The sequence below is a fragment of the Elephas maximus genome, chromosome 7 (assembly GCF_024166365.1).
Source record: "Elephas maximus indicus isolate mEleMax1 chromosome 7, mEleMax1 primary haplotype, whole genome shotgun sequence".
NCBI lineage: Eukaryota > Metazoa > Chordata > Mammalia > Proboscidea > Elephantidae > Elephas > Elephas maximus.
The window spans coordinates 65678055-65703528 of NC_064825.1; the positions used below are offsets into that span (position 1 = coordinate 65678055).

The 25474-nt window shown below is 39.2% G+C and overlaps 2 protein-coding genes and 1 long non-coding RNA gene across 4 annotated transcripts in view; 1 reads left to right on the forward strand and 2 right to left on the reverse strand.

Moving 5' to 3' along the window:
• The window catches only part of RNF141 (ring finger protein 141), a 37381-nt gene extending 34279 nt beyond the window's left edge, over nt 1-3102 (reverse strand). Inside the window, exon 1 of one of the 2 annotated variants that reach the window (XM_049890376.1) lies at nt 2980-3102. The gene's annotated coding sequence lies outside the window, so the exon portion shown is untranslated. The other variant, XM_049890377.1, reaches the window with a different exon arrangement.
• A 6205-nt stretch (nt 3103-9307) lies between these two features.
• On the reverse strand, nt 9308-24576 carry LYVE1 (lymphatic vessel endothelial hyaluronan receptor 1). The gene is made up of 6 exons (XM_049890386.1): nt 24259-24576; nt 19456-19627; nt 19192-19334; nt 12992-13291; nt 12313-12391; nt 9308-11798 (listed from the first exon to the last, which is right to left on the reverse strand). Exons 1-6 carry the CDS (start codon nt 24341-24343, stop codon nt 11642-11644), a joined length of 936 nt encoding a protein of 311 aa, XP_049746343.1. The 5' UTR covers nt 24344-24576; the 3' UTR covers nt 9308-11641.
• Nucleotides 17530-25474, forward strand: part of LOC126079395 (uncharacterized) — a 33641-nt gene continuing 25696 nt past the window's right edge. Inside the window, exon 1 of the long non-coding RNA XR_007518207.1 lies at nt 17530-17613. This is a non-coding gene — a long non-coding RNA (uncharacterized LOC126079395). The remainder of the gene's footprint in view (nt 17614-25474) is intronic.

The window sequence follows — 25474 nt, forward strand, 5'->3', positions numbered from 1 at the left end:
GCGTCTAGATGATAGCAGTTGTGTTTTCACTTCTGGCAGCTATACAGGCACACAATAAGTGTTTACTGAGTAAAAGCAGTAAATACTGTTGACAGGTTTTAAAAAAAAAAATTACTTCCTTAGTATTCTTTTCACTCTCATTAATTTGTTCATTCAAATTACTAGCACTAACTTGGACAGAAGTAGAAGTTAGAGAAAAATACACAGAATAATAAAAAATGTAAAACTGTGAAAATGTATCAATAAATTAATGTTTACGTAAACTGGGCAACCATTGTTATTTGATATTACCAAAATACCTCCATCTGGATCACAGAATGGAGTCTGTGAGTAGTGCAAATTGTTAGCAGGTTTGGCTGCTAACCAAAAGGTTGGAGGCGCCTTGGAAGAAAGACCTGGCAATCTACTGTGAAAAAACAAATCAGAAAAAGATGAGAATGGCTGCACAACTCAAAGAATGTAATCAATGTCACTGAATTGTACATGGAGAAATTACTGAAGTGGTGTATGTTCTGCTGTGTATACTCTCAACAATGACAAGAATAAAATATTTTTAAGAAAGCCATTAAAAACTGTATAGAGCACAGTTCTACTCTGACACACATGGGGTAGTCATGAGTCAGAATCCACCCAACAACTACTGGCAAAGGTCACAGACTGTAGTATTGCACAGGAACATAATTTGCAAACCACTGACATTGAATTCAGCAAAAGACAAATCTCGGGCAAAGATTTCTCAAAGAATTCCACCACCAAAAAAACAAACCATAGAGTTTTCAAGGCCTGATTTTTCCAGAAGGAAATCACCAGGCCTTTCTTCTGAGGTGCCTCTGGGTGGACTCCAACCGCCAACCTTTTGGTTAGCAGCTCAGGGACTCCTCTCAAAGAATCAGAAGCTCTTAAACTATTGTGTCACCTAAAACATGGTTCCTTCTAGCAAAATACTGTGCTTTTCAAAAAACATTTGAAGGATTTTCTAAATAAAGAACAATTGTTATTTTGAAACTCATGAGAACACCAAGGATTCCAAAAATGCCACATTCTTTAGTGGGTGGTACACGCACTTGATCACTTCTTTTTTAACAAATGAATTGTTGTAGTTCAAATATTCTTTATATGAATATAAAAATCACATCATGGGCAATTGGCCAAAAAAAGAAAAAATGACTTCCAGAAAATTTAAATCATAACCCATTCACGGAAGGATTAAAGCAAGGCTGAAATGCCTGAAAGTGCAACAAAATGGCCAGCCTCCTCTAGTGAGGTAGTATTTAGGAAACCTCTTTGAAAACCTGCTTTCCATCAAATTTTTAACAACTCCTTTATCTACAAAAATACTTACAGTTTATAACTACCAATTATTTTTATTTTCATTGTCAAGTCAGCTTTAACGTCTGTGATAAAAACAAAGTACAAAAACTTGGTCCCTGAGGATACTGCTTACTTTATTACTCATTCCTTACTCAAACTCTAGATCTGTCAGGAGATAGCTGCTGTTCTTCAGGACAGGAAATTAATTCAGTTATAACAGATATCCACAGTGAAACGATTAGGCCACTTAGAGTCACTATAGAGTCTGGAACACCTGTTCTGAGCTTTAAGATCTTAATCAGGAAAAAAAAAGTTACAGAAAGAAAAACTACAAAAGGATAGAGAGTACTTGGAGATTAAGAATATGGATTTCTAACAGTACCACTGTGTTTACTAAATATACTTTATATTTGAAGAAATACACCACAGTTGTAAGAATTCTCTCTAGATCTGCCTTTTTGGGCGAAGGAAGGGAAGGGAAGCCCGTTAGTGTTTAGACAGTGAACCAAGAACATGAGGCTACATACATGCAATATAAAGTTTGCTTACACTAAATGACAAAGAGCTACCATATTACTTTGGAAACATACAATCATATCCTGGAGGAAAATATTCAGAAACTAAAGCCAGACACCACCAAAGAAAAGAAAAATCCATACTACTTTTGAGTTCTGAATTCAGAAGGCATCACTTGTCAGACAGGTGACTTCAACACAGAGGCGACTAACAGGATCTTTGGGCTGCTGCAGCTCAGCGATGAAATCAGTGATGAATTCTGAATGGATGAAGCTCATTTTTCAGCAAGAATGGGAGAGGGAAAAGTGGAAAAGAATAATTTGGGGCAGAAGATGCAAGAATAAAGCATGAAGTTTTGTAAATAACCCAGAGGGAAGAACTGAATCGTTTGGAATCGTGAAGTAGGGCAGGGTAGGGATATGGAAGTACACTGAAATTTAATTAAGGGGCTGGAAATAAATTCAACCACAGTAAATCCATATTTTGTAACACGTGACAAATAATTGAAGAAATAATCTCAAAATCTGTTACAAACGGCTTCTTTTCTAGAAGCTACCACAATTATTACCACAGAAACGCTGTTCTGTCTCAGCCAGGTCTCAAGGTAGCTAGTTCTACAAGAAAAAGCCTTTGAGGAGGGTAACGGCCTAGATTAATTTTGAAATGCATGGGTTGGCTAAATACACTGATTTGGTTATTTCCGGGGTAACTATCCAGACAAAGGGGTGCTAATCTGGAGTGTCCAGCCTGCGGGAGCGTAAACCCGTGGACTACCCCAGCGCTTGCTCATCTCACCTCAATCCCTCCCCGAGTGCACCTGGACTTTTAACCAACAGGTAAATCCAGCGGCAATATTCAAAAAACGGTTCTGAGCTCGGGCAGGAAAAGCTCTCTCCTGACTCCCAAAGCGGGTCAAACCAATTTCACCCCCGGCAACTGGTACCGCCGGGTTCGGTACGTTGAGTCCGTGGAAGCGCCTCCCAAGCCAGTCCCGCAATCGAAATCGCGGCCTGGAAAGGGCGGCCGGGCGGGGCCTATCTCCTCCCTGGCGCCCCGCTCTGCAGTCGAGGACCGGAGGGTTTTCTACTCCCAGCCCCAGGGTTGTGGAGCAGCTATAAAGGGAAGCGGCGAAAGGACAGCTGCGGAGCTCACCCCAGCTTCAAGGCATCGCGCTCCCGGGGGCAGCGGCGCCACCCCTGACCGCCGCTCAGACCCGCAGGCGGCGGCCTCTCGGTCTCGACCCGGTCGCACCTCAGTGACGCAAAGCCCCGCCCCAGCGTGTTGCCGGGGAGACGGTGCCTCAAGCTTCCTTTCCAGCGTTTAGTTCCGACTCTCACGCGGCGCTTCGCCTGAGCACGTTCGCGGCTAGCGCTCCGAGGCGGTCTGAGAGGAGGGGGTGCTGAGGGAGGCTCGGGAGAGACCTTGCCCGGCAAGCTCCTCGAGGCAGCGCCTCCATGGAATGGCCTTGGTACAGCCTGGCACGTTCCTGCCCTTGTTGGCGCCATCTGCGGAACGGGCTGTCTAGGGCCGAGCTGGTAACAAAGGCCGCACTGCAAGCTCCGGTTTGGGCTAGGGAATTCTATGCCACCGCTTACTAGGTCAACAGCCTCCCCTGATCGTAGGTGTACAAAGATCATCTCTTGTTTATCACAAAATGGGGTCAGTTAGGCTCACCACGTGGGTTGTCACGGAGTATAAATGAGCATTATGGACAGTAACTAGCACAGGGTCCAACCAAAATGGGGGTTGTGTTGATGGTAAGCCCTAATAAATGGGAGCTATTATTATTTCTAACACATATTGGCGTGTGTAGTCAATGATTGCCACCGTTCTTCACTAGTCATTTGTAGATTTAACCTGGGAAGAGCTAATATCTTCTAATTCTAAAGACAGATAATTCTTAAGAGGGTCTGGGACAGAGCTGGAGACAAATGTAGAACAAAGTACAAACACACACACACACACACCAGACTTACTGACCTGACAGACACTGGAGAAACCCTGAGAGTATGGCCCCCAGACACCCTTTTAGCTCAGTAATAAAGTCACTTCTGAGGTTCACCCTTTGGCCAAAGATTGTTGTTAGGTGCTATCAAGTCGGTTCTGACTCATAGCAACCCTATGCGCAACAGAATGAAACTCTGCCCAGTCCTGCACCATCCTTACAATCGATGTTATGCTTGAGCTCATTGTGGCAAAGGTTAGACAGGCCCATAAAACAAAACGTGACTAAATGGGCACACCAGCCCAGGGGCAAGGACTAGAAGGCAGGAGGGGACAGGAAAGCTGGTAATAGGGAACCCAAGATCAAGAAGGGAAGAGTGTTGACATGTTGTGGGGTTGGCAACCAATGTCACAAAACAACATGTGTACTGTTTAATGAGAAGCTAGTTTGTTCTGTAAACCTTCATCTAAAGTACAATAAAAAAAAAAGAAAAAAATTATTTACCATTTACTATGTGCCAAGCCCTGTTCTAAGTACTTAAATCAGTTGCCCTAGAGTCCACCCCAGCTCATGGTGACCTCATGTGTGTCAGAGTAGAACTAGAACTGTGCTCCATAGATTTTCAATGGCTGATTCTTCAGAAGTAGATCAACAGGTGTTTCTTCTGAGTTGCCTCTGGATTGGCTCGACCTCCAGCCTTTCTGTTAGCAGCTTAGCTTGTTAACTTTGTTCCACCCAGGGACTCCTCTAAGTACTTTAAAGGGGTCCATTCATTTCATCCTCATGGAAATTCTGTAAGGTAGGTATTATTCATATAGGCTTAGAGAAGTCAAATAACTTTTCCAAGGTCAAACAGCCAGTTTAAGGAGCAGAGCCAGATTCAAACACAAACAAATGAAACCCTTTTAATTCATGTTCTCAATTGCCTCAATAAGATGGTAAGACTTCATGAGGGCCCAGTCCATGTCTGTCTGTGCGTCATTGTCTCCCTGACAACCTGCATACTGCCTGGCATGAAGGCACTGCTCAATATTTGAATATTTGATGAATGTTTGAATACTGGGAAAACTAAGAGTTTAAAAATGAAGTATATATAATGATTTACTAAACTTAAAAAGGTCTAATTAAATTCAATAAGTTCCTGTAGTTCAAGCTAGTCTGGGCCTGGGAGTCAGGAAAATTACTCTGTACAAATTGCCTTCAATTAAACATTCTATTGGAGGTTCTAGTCAGTGGAATAAGATAAGAAAAAGGAGTAAAAGGCATCCAGATTGGAAAAGAAGAAGTAAAACTATATTTTCCATCTGGATGCCATTTATTTTTCTTGTTGTTTATTTGTAGATGACATAATCAACAATGTAGAAAATACTGTGGAATCTACAAAAAATAAATGTGTTTAGCAAAGTTGCAGGATACAAGGTCAATATACAACAGTCAATTCTATTTCTATATACTAGCAATGAACAGTTAGAAATTGAAATTTAAAAAATACCATTTAGCAGCAAAAAAAAAAAAACAAACTTAGAGATAAATTTGACCAATGATGTGAAAGACATGTAAATGAGAACCACAAAACACTGCTGAGAGAAAGAAGACCTACGTAAATAGATATACCATGCTCATGGATCAGAAGATTCAATATTGTTAAGATGTCATTTCTCCTTAAATTGACCTATAGATTGAAAGCAATCCCAATAAAAACGATAACAGGTTTTTTTTTTTTTTTTTTTGGTCAAAATTGCCAAGCTCACTTAAAACTTAAATGGAAATGCAAAGGAACTAGAATAAATAAAATTTTGATACAGAAAAACAAAGTTGGAAGGCTTATACTACCTGATTTCAAGACTTACTATAAAAAACTACAGTAATCAAGACAGTGTGGCATCAGTTTAAAGATAGGCGAACAGAGCAATGGAAAAGAATAGAGAACCCAGAAGTAGACCTATACTATATAGCCAATTGATTTATAACAAAGGTGCCTAGGCAATTCAATTCATTTGTAAACAAATGGTGCTAGAACAATTGGATAGCTGTATGCCAAAAAAAAAAAAAAAAAAAAAAGAACCTGATATTTACCTCGTACCACATACTTAAAATGGATCATACACCTAAATGTAGGAGCTAAAATTCTAGAAGGACGGAAAAACTTAGTGACCTTGGGTTTGGCAAAGACTTCTTAAACATGGCACAAAAAGCACAAACCATAAAAGAAAGAAAAAATTGTAACTTATTAAAATTAAACACTTTTACTTTTCAAAACACACTCTTAAAAAGGCAAGCTACAGACTGGAAGAAAATATTTGCAAAACATATAGTTGAAGGAGGACTTCTACTTAGAATATTTAAAGAATTCTTAAACTCAATAAGAAGACAAACAATCCAATTTTTTTAAATGAGCAAAAGATTTGAACACATAGTTCACCAAAGAAGGTAGACAAATTCCAAATAAGCACATGAAAAAATTTTAACATGGTTAGTCATTGTTATTGTTAGGCACTGTCAAGTCTGTTCCAACTCATAGCAATCCTATGTACAACAGAACGAAACACTGTCGGGTCCTGCTTCATCCTCACAATCGTTGCTATATTTGTGCCCATTGTTGTAGCCACTGTGTCAATCCATCTCATTGAGGGTCTTCCTGTTTTTTGGTGACCCTCTACCAAACATGATGTCCTCCAGGGACTAGTCCCTCCTGATAACATGTCCCAAGTATGTGAGATGAAGTCTTGCCATCCTTGCTTCTAAGGGGCAGCTGGCTGTACTTCCAAGACAGATTTGTTCGTTCTTCTGGCAGTCCATGGTGTATTCAATATTCTTCGCCAACACCATAATTCAAAGGCTTCCATTCTTCTTTGGTCTTCCTTATTCATTATCCAGCTTTGACATGCATATGAGACAATTGAAAATACCATGGCTTGGGTCAGGTGCACCCTAGTCCTCAAAATGATATCTTTGCTTTTTAACAATTTAAAGAGGCCTTTTGCAGCATAGTTGCCCATTGCAATGCGTTGTTTGATTTCTTAACTGCTGCTTCCATGGGTGTGGATTATGGATTCAAGTGAAATGAAACCCTTGTCAACTTCAATCTTTTCTCTGTTTATCATGATGTTGCTTATTGGTCCAGTTGTGAGGATTTTTGTTTTCTTTATGTTGAGGTGTAATCCATTACAGAAGGCTATAGTCTTCATTAGTCGTTAGGGAAATGCAGATTAGAACTACAAGGAGATATCACTGCATACCCTAGCCGCTAGAATGGCTAAATTAAAAAGACCATACCAAGTGTTGGCAAGGATGTAGAGCAACTGTAACTCTCATATACCCCATGTGGGAATGTACAATGTTACAACCACTTTGGAAAGGAATTTGGTCATATCTTATAATACCAAACATACACCTAACATATGGGCCAGCCATTTCACTCCTAGGTATTTACCCAAGAGAATGAAAGCTTGTGCTCATACAGACTTGTACATGAATATTCATAGCAACAGTGTTTGTAGTAGGCTCAAACTGGAAACAACCTGGAGACCCATCAACAGGCGAATGGAAAACAAAGTGTGGTACAGCCACATAATGGAGTACTACTCCACAATAAAGGAATTAACAATTGACACATTCAACAATGTAGGTGAATCTCAAAATAAATATGCAGAGTGAAACAAGCCAGACAAAAAAATATATGTACTGTGTGATTCCATTTATATATAAAAGTCTCAAAAATCCAAAGTACTTTATAGTGACAAAAAGCAGATCAGTGGTTGCCTCGGGTTGGGAGTAAGGGGATGGATGGGTGGGGATGAGTGAGAGGGCGGTATCACAAAGTGGCAGGAGGAATCTTTTTGGAGTAATGGATATGTTCATTACCTTGATTATAGTGATGGTTTCACAGGCGTATTCATATGTCAAAACTCAAGTTATATACTGTAATCATATGCCATTTATTATGTGCCAATTATACCTCAATAAATTTGTGAAAAAAAAAAGAGAGAGACATATCTAATTACACTTTAAAAGGCTCTGTATTTCAGCTTAATCTGAGCCTGGAAGTCAGGAAAATCACTCTGTACAAATTACCTTCTATTTTATAAAATGGGTCCAGTATTTATAATCTTTTTCTACCTCACGGAGAGTGTAGTAAGAATGGTACTAAAGGAGAGACTAAAATATTTTAAAATTAGTGTAACTAATGACATCTCTTGATAGTTCCTTCTCATCACTGCAGCATTTTTAACTTTGCAAAAGCATATTAGCTAGAATGTAAAAAAAGAAGACGAAAGTAATAAGGATTACTTTATTAAGAATTAAAAACTCGTAATAGAATATATTAGAAACCTCTATGGAATAGGAACTGTGATGTTATTTTGTAGAAGGAGAAGGAAATCTTTATTTTTCTTACATATAAAAAAAAGTGTAGGAAAGTATTTGTAGGAAGCCCTAAATACAAATAGTAAGATTTATGGAAGAAGAAACCTCTAAGTTAATTCTTTTATAAGAAGAATGATTCTTTGGTAATGCATCTTGTAATTCATGTGTATTCAGATTTTTCTAGTTTATGTAGGTATTTTCTAGTTAAAGGGAACACAGAAGTTCCAATAAAATTGTAGTAAACACTGTCCTGTAGTGAAGACCAGGAAATTTTAAGAAACTTTAAAAATGGCATATTTTCTCTAGGAAAGTACGTCCAATGCCTCTGCCTTTTTTTATAAGGTCACTAAACATCTGTGACAGGACTGTAGGAATATGTGAGGGAGACTTGGAACAGCTATGGATTGTAAACCTTTTTAACTTCCTGTATGTAATTCATTGAATCATAAAGTGGAAAAATCATCTGGTCTAATAACATTCTTCTTTTATAGATGAGGAAACTGAGATCCAAAGATGGGAAGTGACTCATCTAAGACTACAGAGCAAGTTAATTAAACTGGGTTAGAATCCAGATTTCCTGGCCAGTAGTCTAGTGCATTTCCCCAGGATTCATGGCTGCCTTTAATTGTATCAGTGTAGGATACAGCGGAACAAGCAGTCACCTACAATTAAGATTAAAGCTCCATCATCTTCCAGGATGCTGCACTTTGAGGTTTTTTATATCTCACTGAGCCTGCCCTCCTGGCTTCTACTTAAGCTGTATCCTCAGTCCTCTGCTTTTATTTTTAAGCATTTGGGGAGCTCATGTATTCTTAACTTCAACCATCACCTGTATTCAGATGATTTCCAAATCTAGATTGCCAGTTTTTATTTTTCATTGATATTCCAATCCTACATTTTTATGGAATATCTCCCAGAGGAACAAACGGACCACAGTGATAGCACCCTGAGCTCCACAACTTCTGATTCAAAATGACTCCAGCATTCCTTCTGGGCTTCCAGGCTAATCCTATACTTTCTTTAAAAATGTCTCCTGGTTTCATTTTTTTTTTAAAGTTCTCAGGCACCATTCCATATGTATGATCTCATTTAAGCTTCACTACAGTCTTAAAAGATAGATGATAAAAGGTAGAAACCATTATCATCTCAATTTTACAGAAAACAGGCTTAGAGAGGTGAAACAACTTGCTCAAGGTCTCATAGTTTATAAATGGCAGAACATGGATTCAAATCCATTTTGTCTATTCCAGAGCCTTAGGTTTTAGCTACTGCATCATACTTCTACCCTTGGGATTAACCCATTCCATACTATCATCTCAATCTAAGGTCCTCATTATCTCGCAGGTAGATCTAGTTAATACCCACAGATCAAAGAGAGAAGACCACTACTTAGGCCCTTTTCCTCCTTCACTCCCTGAGAACTGGGATGAAGCTGATGAAACTTAAAAGACTGACAAACCAGAGTTTCAAACTCATACAAGGCTAGGCAGGTGATGTAAATAAGTAAAATGGGCTGGGTGTGGAAAAAAGGTACCAGTATTACAAAATCCATAAGGAATGACACATTTACTTTAGCGTTAGGGTACAATAGAGAGTGGTGAGGACTGTGGTCAAATGGAGAAATGATCCATTTAAAGGGAGCAGCCACTATTCAGCATAACTTTTGCTATAAGGGAATATGGGTTCTCTATCTTCAGATATTCCTATTTTTCAAGGGAACCCAGAAATATAAATATGTGAAATCTCTTAATTTTTAATTCTTGGCAATTAAACCCAATTTTAAGGTAATACTCTGTGAGCCAACCAGTAAAGCCTATGCTGGCAGGTCATGACCGCTGGGCTAGAAGAATCATGGAACTGTGGGGTCACTGGCTAGGGGAAGAAGATATTAATAGTTTGAGAGGGAAGACTAGAGAGAGGGAAAGCTAGAGAAGCAGAACAAATGGGCTATTCTGAATCTCTGGCTCCCCTTGTGAACCCTGAAACAGGTTAGAATGTCAAACCTGAATCCCAAGTAAAGGACTGATTTATGTGTATGTACCTGACAAGCTTAAAATAAGACTGTTTGGGCAAGAATGGCCGCACATGGTGGTGTACATACTGTTGGGTTTACGTATGTTTCTTTTTTAACAACCAAAGTCATCCCTCTTTTGCAAACAACAGAGTGTGACTTGGTCCTTCAATTTTGTATGAAAGGTATAATGTATCTAAGTAAACAAGAGAGCAAAGAAGGTTTCTAATTGCTTTTATTTTTTCAGTCCATATATTTCTGCACCTCTCAGGCTCTTCTTGCTGGAATAGGAGAGCTAGTAATACATTTGTTAACGGCATAAAAAATGTGCTTTGATATGCAGAGGTAATAATGTACTTCTTAGGTATGTTAATAATAATTTAAGGTTAGGATGGTTGCCATTTAGAGAAAATAAAGAATAGATTAGTGTTAGCAAAATAACATCAGTTTTGGAAGTGGATAACATAGGTATATCAAAAATGTAAAAAAATCAGTTTCAGATAACATTCTACTATATGCAATTTTAAAAATAACATTCAATTACAGAGTGTAACACCTTGCACAGTGCCTGATATATAGTAGATGTAAATGTTTGTTGAATTTTATTATTTCTTAACATAGTAATTTTCCTCAGTAATAATTTCTGTTACTCAGATAAAAGTACAGCTTTTTTTATCTGAGTTTTAAATCTTAGTTTTTAAGAGAGTATTTTTTTTCTTGTAAAAATAGATTGTTTCTTCTAGAGAAAATAGCAGCAGTAATAGAGAGAGATTAAAGAAAGTGTGCGTATGTTATAAAAAGTGATTCCAACTCAAATTATTTGGAGAAGAATGCTTTGACCCTGTCTGTGTTTGTAGTTCCTGCTGAAAATATACTGTCAGTGTCTTTGGCTTCATTCTTTTTATCTATTTATTTTGCCTTTACAGAGATTATACCTCTAGTCACATGAATCTCCATGGCCTTCATTTGCTAAACTTTCCTTCCTTCCTTTTGCTCTTGCCTAGCTCAGAAAGACATGCCAGAGTGGTGTAAGTGTTTCTCTTTCTGATCTAAGAAAGGATCTGGGCTGTGAAGTCAGTAGAGAAAGCGTGGATGGACTCAGTGGCTCTTTGGCTCCCAACTCATCTATTCCCAGCCAGCGTAGAGGGTAGAGACCTTTTTGCAAATGTGTACTGATGAACTATTTTTGCTTCTTGGGCTTTGCAAAATTTCTTTCTCCCACTGGGACTTTATTAGGACATAATCAGGTTAGAAAGGCTGTGGAAAGCTTTGGAGGTAGGAAGATAGGATCCAGAAAGGATTATAGTAAGAAGAAGAGAGTTTCCTTTGATGAACTCCATAGTCTAAAGGCAGCCTTGAGCTAATTCCAGTTAGAAACCAAGGGTGGACTTTCTTCTTTGGTTCTTTGGCCCTCTTGGTTTCCTCAGCTGGGGACAGGATATTTAGGCAAGAAACAAGCCAGCCTTAGGTTTGTCCTCTCATTTCTCTCTCATCTAAACTTCAGCTTCCAGGTACCGCACTGTAGCTTTGGGTGGACTCTTGGAGTCTTCTGTCTTTTTACCCATTTCCTTTGATTCCTCAGTAGGGTTGCTATCATCACCTTTCTCCTTCTGCTTACTCTTGTTTGTAAAAGGGAAGGCCTTCACATACCTTTAGGCACAAACATAAAATTAAAGTGAGACTTTCATGTAGCACACATAGCAATAGACAGTGCTTTATCTGTGATGGCACATGTTGGCAGTGTACACTGGGTGCCTTCATTTCAGAGTGATGCTAATACACACATGCACAAATACTTTAACACATCCTCACCTTAATGGATTCATTTAAATAAAATAATAAGTTAACAAGCCTAACTTTAGGCTGACCTCAGAACCCTTGCACCACAACCAAGAATAAGACCAAATAAAACATGTAGTTTTTCCCCAGATGCCAATCTTTTCTTTTTTCTTAATTTTCAAAGGAATAGCCTTTGACCTATATCTAAAATCTGGATGAAATGCATATGCTGAAAAAGTAGGAAAGATTGGGTGGCTGGGAGGTGAGAGGTGGGAGATAATTTATAATGTAAGAGGACCGGCATCTCCAGTTTGACCAAGAAAATGCCAGTAATAAGACAGGGATATGACAAATTCCAAGACTAGCAATGTGCTAGCAACCCCACCTTTTCACGTAGCAGACTGCAAGACCAGCTGCAGCAGCAAAGAAGAGGAGAGCAAGTACCAGCAGAGCTGTGGGAACACCTGGAGGAAACAGAGATATGGCCTGTTGGTCTTTCACTTATACGTTGTCATGTGTTGCTCTTTTAAAGATGCATCTTTACAAATTATTGAAATAAGAGCTAGTGTAGGAGAAAACCCTTCTCTGAGACCACATACGGGTCACTCATGGTGTTTGGCCCATATCTGCTCCTTTGCTTCCTGCTCCTTGGCCCTGCCCCTCAGGCTTGCCTCTATTCTGTAAGTTACAGAATGACAGAAGGAGTTCATTTCCTCTCTGCAGAGCTAATTAAGTGCAAGACTCTCTATTGAAGAACAAACTTCCTAGTAGAAGGCCTTGAAGATATATATATATATATTTAAAAGAACTTCTACATATTAACAGATAGTGAATTACAGTAATTTATTTTTTAAAGTCTTTGAGGCTGTTCTAGCCTCACAGTATTTAGTTTAATTATTAAGGCTCTTTACAGCTCTCAAGTTCCATTACTTTTTGAACGTTGAGTTTGCATTAAGATTTTATTTGTATTTGCCAGGTCCTCAGTGACCAATCTAGAGACAGGCTATCTTGGATGTATTGCCTGTTATATACAAATACATAATACAGACACAGAAAGCTTTTACCTCCAAACTCAGCAACTTCATTCTTGAATGCTGCTTGACTTCCAATGTATGAATCACTTCCTGTAGCTGTGGCACTAGTTTCCATAAAAACTTCCGTTACGCAAATTAATTTTCGTTTCCGTGGAGTAGAAGTGGAAGCCGGTGTAGGAGCAGTAGTAAGAGCAGGGGCAGAGGAAGGGGATGATATTGAGTATGTAGTGTCACTGACGTTAATTTCTGTTGTGTATGTTGAAGTTTGAGTGTTGAATATGAGATATTTGGTGGTGATAATTTCTGGAAGGCATGAGTTAATCCGAGTATCTGTCACAAGAGGGAAGAATGAAACAAGTAAGTATTACAGAAAGCTCCTATCTGATTCTTCTGCCTCCAGTCTTACTTTCTTCCAGTCCCTCTACACTGTAGCAGGAACAATCTTACCAAGATGTAAATCTAGTCATATCGCTTCCTTCCTTAGAATCCTTCAGTGACTGCCCCCTCCTGTGTGGCCTATAAGGCTTTCCATGATCTGGCCCTGCTGACATCTCCAGTCTCATCTGATCAGTCTTTCTCTCAATGCTCCAGTCAAACTGAAATTCCTTTAGTTTTTGACATGTTTTCTCTCACATCCAAGCCTTTGGCTGCGATGCTTTCTTTACCAATTAAACTCTTTGCCTCCTCATTCTTTAGCTCTTACTCACAATTCAGGTCTCAGATTGAACGTTTCTTTCTCAGGCTGACTTGTTGATTAGATTGGGACCCTATGCATATGTCTAGTACCACCATATACTTCTCTTGTTGTAGTTTTTCATCACACTTTTCTCCACTGGGCTGTCATCTCCCTGGAAGCAGGAACCCTGTCTATCTTGTTCATCATGGTATATGTATTGTGCATGGTGCATAGTGCCTGCTCAATAAATATTAGAAGAGGAAAGGAAAAAAAGGAAAGGAAGGAAGGAGTAGATGGGATCAAATATACACACATGACACCACCTCAAGAAAAGGATCTTCCAAAGCCAGACTTCTCAGTGCTCATCAAAAAAAGTTAAAATAAAAAAAGTTAGCGGGGCGGGAAGAAGAGCAGGGATCTGGGTTTGCTTTCAAATGTATTGTTTGTGGCAGAGAGGAAGCTAACATTTGTTGAGTGTCTTACTCTGAGTCAACCATGGTACTCGATGTTTAAATAGTTATCCCATTATTTAACAATTTATCAGACACTAATTTATATAGGAGGAAATTGAAGTTCAGAGAAATTGAGTAACTTACCCAAGGTCCCATACCTAATAAATGGCAGAACCATGCAATATATTATTATAATATAAAGCTGCATTTATTTTAAATCCCTAGTAATCTGTGGCAGCAGTAGATAGCATCTGCTGGAATGTTAGCTATCAAGTACATCATTCCATTAACACAATTCATTTTTGAAAATTAAATAAATTACCAACCAAGGTCATGGATACTACTGATAAAACATTTTGAGCACACATACATTAAGTCAGTAGTATTCCACTGTATGTCTGTTTGTGCTACAATTTGTTTATCCATTCATCCATTGGTGGTCTACCCCAAACTTTTAGCTACATTTCCCGTTCTTGAGCATATGCTAAATTCTTCTCTTAGGAAATGAACGTTTTTGAATTATTGGTGGCAAAAAACATTGAATACAATATACTATGTTGGGAACTAGAAATACAGAGACAAATAAGGCGTGATTCCTGCTTTCCAGAAGTATTTTGATAAGGGTAGGGGGAGATTACTGGGGATCCACAGAGAAGATGGCATTTGGGGAGGGTATGGAGGAATGATGCATTCATTCAAGAAATATTCACTAAACACCTACTCTATGCCAGGCATTGTTCTAGGTGTCAGGGACATGATGCAAGTAAGACAAAGTCCCTGGTTTCAAGAAGCTTACATGCTAATGAAAGGATAGGGATAATAAAAAGGAAATAAAACATAAATTTCAGAGGATGATAAGTGGTGAAAAGAAAAGAAAATTAAACACGTAAGGATTAAACCAGTAGGGGTGAAGAATGGGGCATAGACAGGTGTGGATTAACCAGTAAGAAAGGTATGCACAGGTTTATAGTGAGCAAGGTACATACAGACTTAATTGTGTTTACTTACTAATCTGTAGTGCACAATTTCACATGGGTTTCATCATAATTGTGCGCTACAGATTACTGACGAAGCACAAGTAAGCCCATGTGTACCTTGCTTATTGGGTAATCTGTCCCTGGGCACAGATATTTTGGATAGGCTGATAAAAGAAGGCCCCTTTGGCGAGGTGATATTTAAGCTGAGACCTGGACGGTGAAAAGTAGCTAGTCATTGAAGATCTAGAACAAAAGCATTCCAAATAAAGAGAACAGAAAGTTCAAGAGTCTGAAGTAGAATAAACTTAGCATGTTTGAGGAATTAGAAAACCAGCAGGGCTGGAACTGAGTGACAGTTCATCTAGTATGGAAGAGGGAATAACATATTCTAGTTAATGGGAACAGCGTGGTCCAAGAGTCCAGAAGTTTGAAAGTGTCAGTATGTCAGAAAAATGACAAAGAACACGGTGTGGCTGGAGTGTAGGGTGTGTATACGATTGGGAATGAGAAAGACTGCAAGCAGGAGATGAGACTGGAAAGATAGACTGAGACCAGAGTATCAAGATTCGCGGTTATCATGTTAGAGCATTTGGAATTATTCTGTAGGGGAGAGAATTTTCAACTGAGGTCCACAAACCTCCCAGTACGGTATACAAAATGTTAATGAAGCCTCATGGTTTATATAATACTCTCAAATGGGAGGTCAACAAAAGCTGTAGAGCAGGGGGTAACATAATTATCAGTGGAGAGTGACATGCAGAAGTGAAGGAGTATAATTTGAGAGTAATTGCACAGAACTAGGAGAATCCAGAAGTATCTGGAACCCTAAAACTTAGAGATCTTCTAGAGGAAAGTGATTCTGAATCCTGGCTGCACATCAGAACCATTTGGAAACCATTTTAAAAATATTGATACCCAGAACCCACCCGAGGCCTGGTATGTTATATGTGGGCATCACCATGGAAGGTGTTTCATGGGAGTAGGATGGCACAATATTGTTAGCTCAAGATTTAAATCCCATCTCTGTCTCTTATTCGAAAGTAGAAATGATACACTTGTTTCATTTAACCCATTACCGTTGAGTCCATTCGATTCTGATTCATAACGACCCTATAGGGCAGAGTAGAACTGTCCCATTGGGTTTCCAAGGCTGTAATCATTGAATTTCCAAGACTGCCGCATCTCTCTCCTGTGGAGTGACTGGTGGGTTCAAACCATCGACCTTTCGGTTGGCAGCCGAGTGCTTAATCACTGTTCCACCAGGGCTCCTTTGTTTCATTTTCCTGAGGATTAATGAGATAAATGTCTAGGCCTAGCAGAATGTATGAGCAATAATAGATAAGGTGTATAAGAATTCATTTCCTTCGCCTATCTGTTCATAAGTGAGACTTGGATAAAAAGTGCAAGTTAGCCAGGTAATGAAGAGGATGAGTGTTGTGACAGAAGGAACCACACGAGCAAGGTCTTGAAACAGCATTGTGTATGAAACCATTAAAAGCATTTTGGTCCGATCCCCAAAGCTCACAAAGATAGCAATAAAGAAAATGAGTATAAGGGTTAGAGTAGGGTTCTGGTAGAATTAGGGTAACTCTGATCCCCAAACCTCACAAAAACAGCAATAAAAAGGAAAAAAAAAAAAGAATAAGGTTTAGGATTAGCATTAGAATGAGGATTAGGGCAACTCTGATCCTCACAAATTTGGCAAAAACACACACATTTTGGACATTCAAGCTTCTATCCTGAAAATACATCTCCATAAATATGAAATGACATATTTGCAAGGTTATTTAACTCAGTATTACTGGAAAAATATTGGAAATAAACCAAAAGTCCATCAATAAAGAACCTGTTGAATAAACTATCACACATCTACACAATGAAGTGTTGTACAGCCATAAAAACAACTGAGAAATATTTCTATGAACTGATACAGAGTGATTTCTAGGATTTAAGTGAAAAAAGCCATGTACAGAGTAGTGTATATGGTATGCTGGTTTTTGGTAATAAAGAAAGGAAAAGAAGACCACGTACATACTCACACACACACACACACACACACTGCAAAAAGCAACACAAAAGGATAAATCAGAAATGAATGAAAATGGTGGGTGTGAACAGGGTAGAAAGGTTGGGAATGAGACTTTTCTTAGTATATTTTTTTAAATATATTTTTGGCCCTTGAATCATGAAATTGTTTTACCTATTCAAGAAAATCAAAATAGGAGAAAATTCAAGCTCTAAAATTGATCACAAACAGAAGCAAAAGAACCTAATATATTTCAAAACGATTATATAGTCACACAAAGTTGTGAATTTCTTCAAATCGCTTTTACACACAATTCTCTGTGTGCAAAAGGAGTATCTTTGAAGAATTGAAAAAAAATTTGAAAGAAATTTAAATTTCACTCAGTAGGGTTATTACTTCTAATAATATTGATTCTATAATTTTTGAAATTATTGTAGGATAAGAAGATATATCAATATTTAATTGGTAACCAAGACTCCGCATATAAGGGAAGAGAGACACATATAAAACAAGGAAACAAGGTAAACTAAGAAAAAAAAACTTGAATTGTTAAATTTAGTTGGAAATAATAATATAAACTCATAATTAAAAATATATATTTCCTATCTTTCCACTAAAAAGAACTGAGAAGCAATGAAAACTCCAGTAGTACTGAAGTTGAGGATCCAGGTCTTGGTTTTGAATTTCCATCCTCCATCAAAAGGAACCAGGGCCCCTTGGAGAAATGACTGATTCCCTAACTAGAGCACAGAAAGTACAAATTGAGCCTGGGACATGTTATTATGTCAGAAAGGGAAGTATTCAAATATTAGTGGGATAAAAGACACAAGAGTTAAACAGAAGGGGCTCCCAGTGGCCAAACTTGGGACAATTTGAGCATCCAAGGAATAATCACGATTGTAAAATTGGTATAACACTCCGAATAAGTAAAATGCCATGAGTCCATGGTAAAAAGTGGAGGAAGGGATGAGACGGAAAGATTGATTCTTCCTTATTGAAGAATGCCAGCTAATACATGGACTAGGGAGGATAGATTGAGAAAATCGCCATTTTGCAACCCCTCCCACCCCCCACATAATAGCTGATTCTGGCAAGGATCATCAGTGGTTGCCTAAATCATTAAGAAAAAATCATTAGGTTGTCGGGGATCAGGATATTTGCATGGTGCCAAAATATCACACTATAGATTACTTAACTAATTGCAAAGGAGAAAACAAATCTTTATAATGTCATTGGAGATATCTGATGATAGTCACCAACTTAATCAAATAATCAAACAGCATAACTGATAGTGGGGACATCCTAACATTATATGCCTCTGCTGTGATGTAATTTGAAGTATACAATATCATCTATGAAGTATTCTTGCCAAATATATTGAACATGAATCGAATCAAGACGCTAGACCTAACATTCAGCACACAGGGATTATAGGGAATGGGAATACAAGTTAAAGGACACCATGAGAAAACAGACAAATCAAAGCTCTTTTCCCCTGGCTTCTTCTTGTTTAGTCCATAGGACTGGGTGTCATATCATCACACTGACAGCTGGCAGGAAGGCTAGGCTATTGGACAGGCATGGGCTGGCTATGAGATAATAAGTAGGCATGTGAACCACTAAATGCACTGTACACATTTGCTTCCTTCCCTTCTTCCTGTTTGTCTTATAGGATGGGTGGGTGGGTGAATGGGGTGGGGGAGGTTCAGTCTTCTGGGATGTCCTCTCCCTTTTTTTGCCAGTCACATTTTCCCTAATTCTGCCTCCTCTAGCCTGGTCAAGTAGGTTCCTGGGTGATGCAAATGGTTTGCACTCGGCTACCAACCAAAAATTTGGTGGTTCAAACCCACCCAGCAATACTGCAGCAGAAAGTCCTTGTGATATATGCTTCCATGAAAAGGTTACAGCCAATAAAATCCTATGGAGCAGTTCTACTCAGTAACACATGAGGCTGCCTTGAGTCAAAATCACTTCAACAGCAACAGGTTTTAGCCTGGTCAGAAAGATATTGTCTCTGCTGCCCCTCAAGGTGGCTCTTTCTAGACAAGTCACAGAGTTAGAGATACCAGGGGAAAACACTCCAAGTGGATGTGACTCACCAGATGAGTTGTAGCAATAGGCCCTGAACCTTTGATGATCTAAAACCTTCCAAGCCAGGACACCAATCCCATTCTTCCCACATTTGGGGTTTGGGAGAATCCGAGGGATGACCACTGAGGACCCATCTTCAACCCATCCATAGCTGTAACAGAATGCACATTAGTTGAGTGGACAAATGATTAGCAGTCATCATCTCTATTGCTAAACAAGAGCCTAGAACCAGGAGAACTCCAGCAATGGTACTGGAGCCAGCCATTTCTCACCTGCAAGTCTCAAAGCCATACTTCCGTGCTGTTTCAACCTGGGCTTTGCTGGCCAGAGTTAGGCCCAGTAGCCTACATGCCTCCTTGGCGTCTGTGAAATTCAGCTGCTCAGCTGTCTTTTTGCCCACAAGGGTGATTCCCACAATTCTGCATGGCACCAAGATGGAAACCTCTGCAAAGGAATCATAGATCCTCAGTGTGCTGCTGTCCTCATCCCCACCCACTGGCTCTCCTTCCTAGCAGAGCATTAATGTCTTGATTCATCAGCGTGGCTGGGAGTGGGGTCTAGAAAAAGCAGGGCACAGGCTGGGCATTTCCCAGAAGGGCAGCCTGCTGGGTTAGATGGTTGCTTGCTCTGGTACAAGCTGCAGATTTCACCAGATGGAGGTCCATCTTATCCTACTGCATTAATGTGACTTGTTTATCATGTAGGGGCTTTGGATACCAGTTCTTTGGATGGTTCTAGGTGATGCAGTTGCTGCAAGCCTTTCTAGAGTCTATAAAATGAAGGGTCTAAGACTTTAAGATAGAATTCAGAGCTCTGATTAATAGTAATACTCCAAATCAATGTGAGTTTTTATTGTTGTTAGTTACCATCAAGTCATTTCCAACCCATGGTGACCCTGTGTGTGCAGAGTAGAACTGCTCTATAGGGTTTTCAAGGGTGTGAACTTTTAGAAGCACATCACCAGGCCTGTCTTCCAAGGCACCTCTGAATGGGTTTGAACCACCAACCTTTCATCTAGTAGTGGAGCGCTTAATCATTTGAGCCACTCAGAGACTCTTAATGTGAGTGGGGATGCCATTATTTCTGAGATGGGCTGAAAATATTGCACCTGGAATAAAAGAATGTGGGCTCTGTCAGTTCCAAGTTGTCTCTGACCATTGGGGTGCGGGCTTACTCAGAAGTCCATAGAGGAGTGGGGCAGTGAGCCTTGTACTGACTTTGATCTGTGGCAGAGAAACTAAGACTTAAACTTAGAAGTGAGGATGGTGAGACTTCGTCTCACATACTTGGGGCATGTTATCAGGAGGAACCAGTCCTTGGAGAAGGATATCATGCTTGGTAAAGTACAGGGTCAGTGGAAAAGAGGAAGACCCTCAACAAGATGGATTGACACAGTGATTGCAACAATGGGTTCAAACATAGCAATGATTGTGAGAATGGTGCAGGACCGGGCAGTGTTTCATTCTGTTGTACATAGGATCGCTATGAGCCAGAACTGACTTGACAGAACCTAACAAAAACATCAACAATAGAGTTTTAGAGTCAGACCCGGGCTTGAATCTAGGCTGTGTTTCTAGCTAGCTTTGTGACCTTAGGCTAGTTACTTCATCTCTTTGTACCTCAGTTTCTTTATTTATAAAATTGAAAGAATAACTATATACTTCATAGAATGTGAGAATTAAATGAGTTAATTCTAATAAAAATGCTAAGCATACTGCCTGCCACATAGTAGGTACTCAATAAATCATAGGCAACATTATCATTATGTTATCTTCAAAGCATTTGGGTTTTAGTCTCCTAATGATTTATCCCTCTGGGGAAGATTAGGCAGCTTAACAGTTTAAGATGTGAATCATATATTTACTCATAACCTAATGGGGTCAAGAGAACTTTGGGTTCTGGGATTTATAGACCTGTATGAAATAGCCAAGTTGCATTACATTTGGGTACATTATTCCTATTGGCCTTCATTCATGAAAGTCAATGAAAGGGCATTTCAACCTCCTAAGTGATTGCTTACACATAACTGCATTAGATGCCCAATCAAATACTTTGACCACTTTCTAGGTTAGTGTTTAAAGGGAGTTTCTCCCTGCAAACATGGGAAGGAGCATTTCCAAGTTCTCCAAAACAACCATACTGTGCTCTGGAGCAGGAAGTAGAGGACAGGGATATGTACGTAAAGTACAGTATTTGAGGATGGCTTTGTTTGTGACCAGACCCTACTCACACCAAGAGACACCAGAGTCAACACCTTAACGTGAATGTCTGTGACTTGGGTGGCAGAACAGCTTCTTATAACTGTATGTACAAATATTCATACCCGTACCAGTAAAGACATTGATTAAAAAAAAAAAAACCAAACCCAGTGCTGTCGAGTCGATCCCGACTCATAATGACCCTATAGGACAGAGTAGAATTGCCTCATAGAGTTTGCAAGGAGCGCCTGGTGGATTCGAACTGCAGACCCTTTGGTAAGCTGCCATAGCACTTAACCACTACACCACCAGGGTTTCCCTGACATTGATACTAATACTAATACCAACACTGATCATCCGTTGATGTTACTACATGCCAGACACTATCTTTCGTTTAATTTATTGTGCTTTAAGTGAAAGTTTACAAATCAAGTCAGTCTTTCATACAAAAACTTATATACACCTTGCTATGTACCCCTAGCTGCTCTCCCCCAATGAGACAGCATACTCCTCCTCTCCATCCTGTATTCCCCGTGCCCATTCAAGTTGCTCCTGTCCCCCTCTGCCTTCTCATCTTGCCTGCAGACAGGAGCTGTCCACATAGTCTCATGTGTCTACTTCAGCCAAGAAGCTCACTCCTCACCAGTATCATTTTCAGACATTGTTTCTTTTAACAGAAAATTGAGGCTCGGGGAGATTAAGTGACTTTCCTAAACCCAAAGACATAGAGATACTAGGTGGCAGATTGGGGGCACAAATCCAATTACGCCTGACTCTAAAGCTCCAGTTCTATCTCCTACTGTTCTACACACACACGTGCACACACACACACACGTAGAGCTAAACTCTCCAAATACACTACTTGTCCTGGAGTTTTCCTCATTTAGCTACACACACACACACACACACACACACACACACACGGAGAGCTAAACTCTCCAAATACACTACTTGTCCTGGAGTTTGCCTCATTTAGCTCATGGGTGTGCTGTTGTGCAAACCTCTACGTCTGCTTCTTTGGGAACTGCCTGCAGAGAAGGTTTATTAATTACACCATAAAGAGGTTTTGCTACTCTCTCATCATACTTCATTTTTACTCTAAAAATTATTTTGAGTGATAACAGATCTATTCTCAGAAAATAGACCTAGCTTTGAATATTTCTTCTATTCTTTCCTGGCTGTGGGACATTGGGCAAGTCAGTAGTCTCATCTGTAAAATGGGGATGATTGTATCTTCCTCAGAGGATTTTTGTCAGAATTAAGCTAGATAACTTATACCTAGCAGAGGCAGGGCCCACAGTAGGCAGTTAGCAAACATTAGTAATTTTTATGCTTTTCTATTTCATTTAGGAAAAAAAACAAGCAGGGATTAGAGTCCAAGGGATACTCCAGTAACCCCTACAATAGGAGTTCTTAGGAGACAGCAGGCTAGTAGAAATAGTCTATGCTTAGGAATCAGACCAGAATTCACATCTAAGCTTTATTATTTACTGCCTGCATGACATTGGGAAAGTAACTTGGTCTCTCTAAACGTATTTCTTCATCTATAAAAATATCTTGTTGAGAGGCTTAAATGAATTTATACACACACAAACACACATACCTAACTAATCTGTGTGTCTATGTAACAGGTCCTCAAAAATACTACTCCCCATCCCATCCTTCCACCTTCATCAACCATCTTATTCCTCAGTCATAGTTCTGAATAACTTTTGGTTGTTTCCAAAAATTTAATTTCCTTACAAAACTTTGCTATTATTGAGGATGGTCCAAAGAGAGTGATAGAGTCGTTTTCAAAGGACAATTTCCAAAATAGCTTGAAAAATGGCAGCATTGTGGTAATAGTGTATAGTCTCCCAAAGGGGATTTCGAAGAGGACAAAACTCACCTGAAACTAACAGTTTTGGTATTTGGAAACAAACAATTCCTGTGACCTCTCTTATAAAATTAAATATAACAATATATGAATCAATTCTGGATCTCAGTTCTGTTCCCAACATATTTATACCCTAGGGCATCTTCCAGCATAGGAACGCACAATTTTCCTGCTAAAGTACTCAAATAAATATTCATTTGCCCAGAGCTGTAATGAGTGATTTGTGGTTACAACTTTTTGCCGATAGCGCAGAATGAGGTTTCCATTTAGGCATTTCAAAAATCCAGAAATCTCTTTATTTCAAAGTCATTCTTTTGGTGGAGAGCTTATGGCTAGCTTTCAAACCTATATTTTCAAAGATTTTTTTCTGTTAATTTGCTACTGATTGCATATTAAAAAGATTACATTCAATCTATAGTATATTGTGTGGATGGCAAAGGACTGAGCAGTATTTTGTTCTGTTCTACATAGGGTCGCTATGAGTTGGAACCGACTTGACAGCACCTAACAACAACATAGTATAGTAAACAGAAATTAAAATAATCATGCTGACACTTCCAAAAATACAAAATAGGCCAATATTTAGTGAAAGTTACCAATTTTTTCCTAAGGCTTATCGGGAGTTTTAAAATGTTCACAATCATGGTTTAATTCTTTAATGAACACTTTTAAGCTTACACGTGTTCTTCTTTTTCTAGCAATTAATGATACACTTAAAAAAAAATTGTCTCCTCAATGTTTTGTTTCAAAATATTCTGTTTAAAAATTTTCCATAACTAAAAATAAAAGTGAAAATGATGTAAAGATAAATGTACATCATTTCGTTGAGGTTGAGAATACGGTGAAAATAGTTCCGGCAGAGCAGTACTACCGATTAGATCTTCCATTGGAATTGAGAGTTTCCCCCACTCTCAGCAATATATAGTCCAGAGCTCAATAGCCTTAGCACAGTTCGCAAGATCTTGCCTCGCCATAGTGAAAAAATCTGGTAAGAAACCTACCTTCTACTCGCAGAGAGCTTTGGACCAGGATCCTCGTGGTCCAGATGTAGGCAAGGAGCAACACCAGGTTGAAGGCCTTAGACATTGTGTCAACCCCTTCAGAGCCAGGGAAGCACCTCAGATGGCCACAGTAACAGAGGGAGGCACTCAATCACCAGTATTAATGAAGACTTCCAGAAATATGTTGGGGCCCTCTCTGCTCCACCTCATAACTGAGACATCCGATTTCCCTGCTTTCAAGCTTCTGACTTGTCAAGGTCACTGGAGGAAATGAATGATGTCCCCTGGCCAGGCTATACTTTGTGGATGGCTCTCTGGAAAATTTAGCTAATGCTGACTCAGAAAACACACAAATGAGGAAGGCAGCACAGTGTGAACTGCTGAAGGTCTTCCCAGGTCTCATATTCCCAGCCACTGCCCTCCTCCCCTGCCAGCTCTGTTCTCACACCATTCAGCGTTTATTTTCTATGGAGCCCCTTCATTTATACGTTCCTAGTGATGGCTCTTTCTCTAAAGGAGGTTGAGTAAGGATTGTGTTTCTTTTTCTTATATAATCAGTGATTTTTTCCAGCTGCATAGCCTTGTGATCTGTGGGGGCATAATTCTGAGCTCATGAAAGTAAATGCCCATTTAAGTACTGCGGACAGAACCTTCATGCCTTTCCATGAATCCACCTCATTTAGGACTTCTTTCATACATTTGAAATATCTACACCACTACAGGTGATTCCTTCTTAAAAGAACCAAACACATACAAAAATTCATATTTACAAAACACAACCAGGGAAGCAATTAGTTCTCTTTATGAAAGGTTCTTGATTTTACAACAGCAAAAACCAAAAATCAAACCAAACCAAACCCGCTGCCATCGATTTGATTCCAACTCATAGCGACCCTTAGGACAGAATAGTACTGCCCCATAGGGTTTCCAAGGAGCAGCTGGTACCTTTTGGTTAGTAGCCAAATGGTTAACCACTGTGTCACCAAGGCTCCAGCAATCACCACAAGGGTCCTTTATTAATATGTTTCTCTTGGTATTTACGATCTGGTAGATAAAAATACGATTTAGATTTCACATTTCTCAGTTGATGAATGTGAGGTACATCTTTACTTTTTTTTTTAGCCAATGATTTTGTGTGTGTGTTTGTGTATGCCTTAGGAGAAAGTTTACAGCTCAAGTTAATTTCTCATACAAAAGTTTATACATATATTGTCAT